The 2,644-nt window shown below is 46.2% G+C and overlaps 1 protein-coding gene across 1 annotated transcript; it reads right to left on the bottom strand.

The window, feature by feature from the left end:
- Positions 1-430: 430 nt before the first annotated feature.
- TEDDM1 (transmembrane epididymal protein 1) lies at positions 431-1,336 on the bottom strand. Its single transcript, XM_036343871.1, has one exon. The coding sequence runs from the start codon at positions 1,334-1,336 to the stop codon at positions 431-433; it is 906 nt and encodes a 301-aa protein (XP_036199764.1).
- Positions 1,337-2,644: the final 1,308 nt, after the last annotated feature.

Raw genomic sequence — 2,644 nt, 5'->3', positions numbered from 1 at the left:
TCTTTATCAGGATGAGACATGAATGATTCCAGTTTTAAATTGTAAGAAATCATTACTCCCTCAGGTAAAAGGCAATCACTTGTACCCAGAGAAGTAGCTGGTAGATGGAATGACTGCTGGACTCCCCTCTCTTCCCTTCAAAGGCTTCCCTTCTATTGCATTTTTAATCCCCATGGCTTTTCTTGCACATTTATCTATTCACTTGGTCCTCTTTCCCCCACCTCACCAATCTATTCAGCATCCCTTTCTCAGCCCCCTCTCATTTCCTCAGCAATTACAAGTTCAGGAGATGTACCAGCAGACGGAGACCAAATGCTCTCCATGGCCATTACCTTCATTGGAGACCAAAGAGGATACAATGCACATGTCTGAGAGAACCTACAAGGAGGAAGAAGGGATGGACAATGTGCCAGGTATCCTGGGCCCTATCTCAGGGTGAGCTCTCTGGGAGGAGAAGAGCTTGGTCATCTTTCTCTGACTGCTCCACTTCTGGCAGCAAGTGGTAGATGGGTCCTTCAGTGTTTGCGTAATATGGAGCTTTTTTGGATCCTGTCAGCTTCGACCTGGGACTGTAACAATGATGCCAAAAGGAAAAAACACCATAGATTCCTAACAGGCACAAAGCATTGATCATCACATGCCAGCAGAAGAAGGTGGTGACAAACATGATGTCACTGATGTCATCATCCTGCCATGGGTAGCCGGTGACTGGTCTGTACAGAATAAAGCCTGCCTGCATCAGCCAGGAGCCCATCATCAGAAACAGAAAGGCCTCAGTCATTGAGAGGTGAAATGCATTGGGAGTCCACAGCTCAACAGTCAATACCAGCATGAGCAGGAACACCACCAAGATGAGTAGAGAATGAACCTGCAGTTCCACCCCTGTCGAATCTTGAACATGTGACACCAACAGCATCAGGAGCACGTAGAAGATCAGGACCAGGGCACCTTTTTCTAGGAGCACACACCTCTGAGGCAGCAAGTTCTTGCTCGTGACATCTACACAGCCATTGAGGGTGAGGAGGATGAACATGGTGAGGTGCTGCCACTCTTTGGGGAGCATAAATCTCGGTGGCAGTTCCCTGTTCATCAGGACCAACCCTCCTTTAATGCAACTGTTCTCATAAGCTATCAAGATGGAGCCAGTCACTATTTTCAACAAACCTCGGTAGGATATTTCCCACAGCTTGGCCCATCTTCCCTTATTTCTTGGAAGACATGAAGGATTCAGGCAAGAGTCATTGAATATCACAGCTTTGGAGACCACTATTGCCTGATACAGTCCGTATGAAAATAGAAACAGCCCGGGGTACACATGACCGACAAAGGTTCCCATTGAACTACAGATCTTCTTCACGAAAGAGAGAAGAACAAAACTTAGGCACGTCCGCACCGTCTGGGGCCACTCCAAGGTCTGGACTTTGGAAAGAATTGCCTTCCACCAACTTTTATCATCTCACCCCTCCCACTGCCCCCCTACAGAGAGGAAATGTTTCTTGAATCAAACCTACACCTTTGGTGGTGTAAAGCATCATTGTTCCATTCCATTCTGGTACATTGGGAACTGGCTTCTGCCAAAGAAGAAAGTTGATGAATGTGTTTTTAGGGGCTCCCCTCTATGGCCTTTGGGGTGCTTCAGGTCACACTTGTCCCTTTCTCCCCTGGATTCCTTCCCCTTGTGCTGCCCAGCACTTAGAGCAGAAGGAGAGAGGACTAAGGGATGAGTAGGGGTTACCATGATATCCAGAGGAAGCCGGGGCACTCACAAACCCTTGAAAATCATTCAGTACCTCTGAGACATAACTTGGGTCCAATTGTAAGGTTTTCTTTCTGGATACATATATTTATAAACATTTGGATATATAACCATTTAATACATACTTACTGTCTACCTGGCTTTTCTATTCTTTTATAGACACATTCTGGAAAATGACCAAGAAAGCTCCCTTCACCTCCTCCCCTTACCTCTTCACATCTTTGTCCCACCCCTACCCCCACTTCAACATCTCCACTGGATCTAAAAAGCTTCCTTTTGAAGAAAGTGGTGGTTTTGTGGTGTATAAACCTAAGCTTGAGTCATGTTTCCCAGAATTCCCTTTCCTAAATGGTTCCAGGTTGAGCTGGCTACAAGAGAAATTTACCTGAGAATCTGAAGGTGGGAGTAAGGCAGCAACCTAAGCACACTTTGAAGGTGTAGGTGCCAGGGACCACTGTAGCTTATGCATTTGGTTACTGATCTGCTGGCTCACCTCCTTGGCAGGGGAAAGGGAGTTTATCACTCGACACGAGCCGTGCCATGCTAACATCACAGTCTCCTGCAAAATCATCTGCCCTCACAGTATAAGCAATGCTGTGAGCAGGGAGTTGGCACCTGCATGCTGACAGCGCCCCTGGTGGAGAGGAGGAGAATTCACACCCAGGTCACACAGCGTTGCCTCAGCAAATACCTACTCTTCCTCAAGTCCACTTAATTCCAAAAAACTAAAATTTCTCTCTGCCCTCGAGGATGGCAATAATTTAGATTGCTTCTTGCTATTCAGAGATTTGGTCGGAATGGGTATTGGAGTGTGAAGGCAAGTAGGAAAAACAAAGCTTAATTCTGCTTTCTGAAGGACTTTGCTTTATTTCAAATTTTAATTTTAGG

Source organism: Myotis myotis, unplaced genomic scaffold, assembly GCF_014108235.1.
Source record: "Myotis myotis isolate mMyoMyo1 unplaced genomic scaffold, mMyoMyo1.p scaffold_m19_p_18, whole genome shotgun sequence".
NCBI lineage: Eukaryota > Metazoa > Chordata > Mammalia > Chiroptera > Vespertilionidae > Myotis > Myotis myotis.
Note: the sequence above shows the minus strand (reverse complement) of the source record. Positions and strands in the feature narration are given on the sequence as shown.

Bases quoted from the DNA above. Each gene is read 5' to 3' on its own strand.
- TEDDM1 (XM_036343871.1), bottom strand. From the start codon at position 1,336: ATGGGAACCTTTGTCGGTCATGTGTACCCCGGGCTGTTTCTATTTTCA.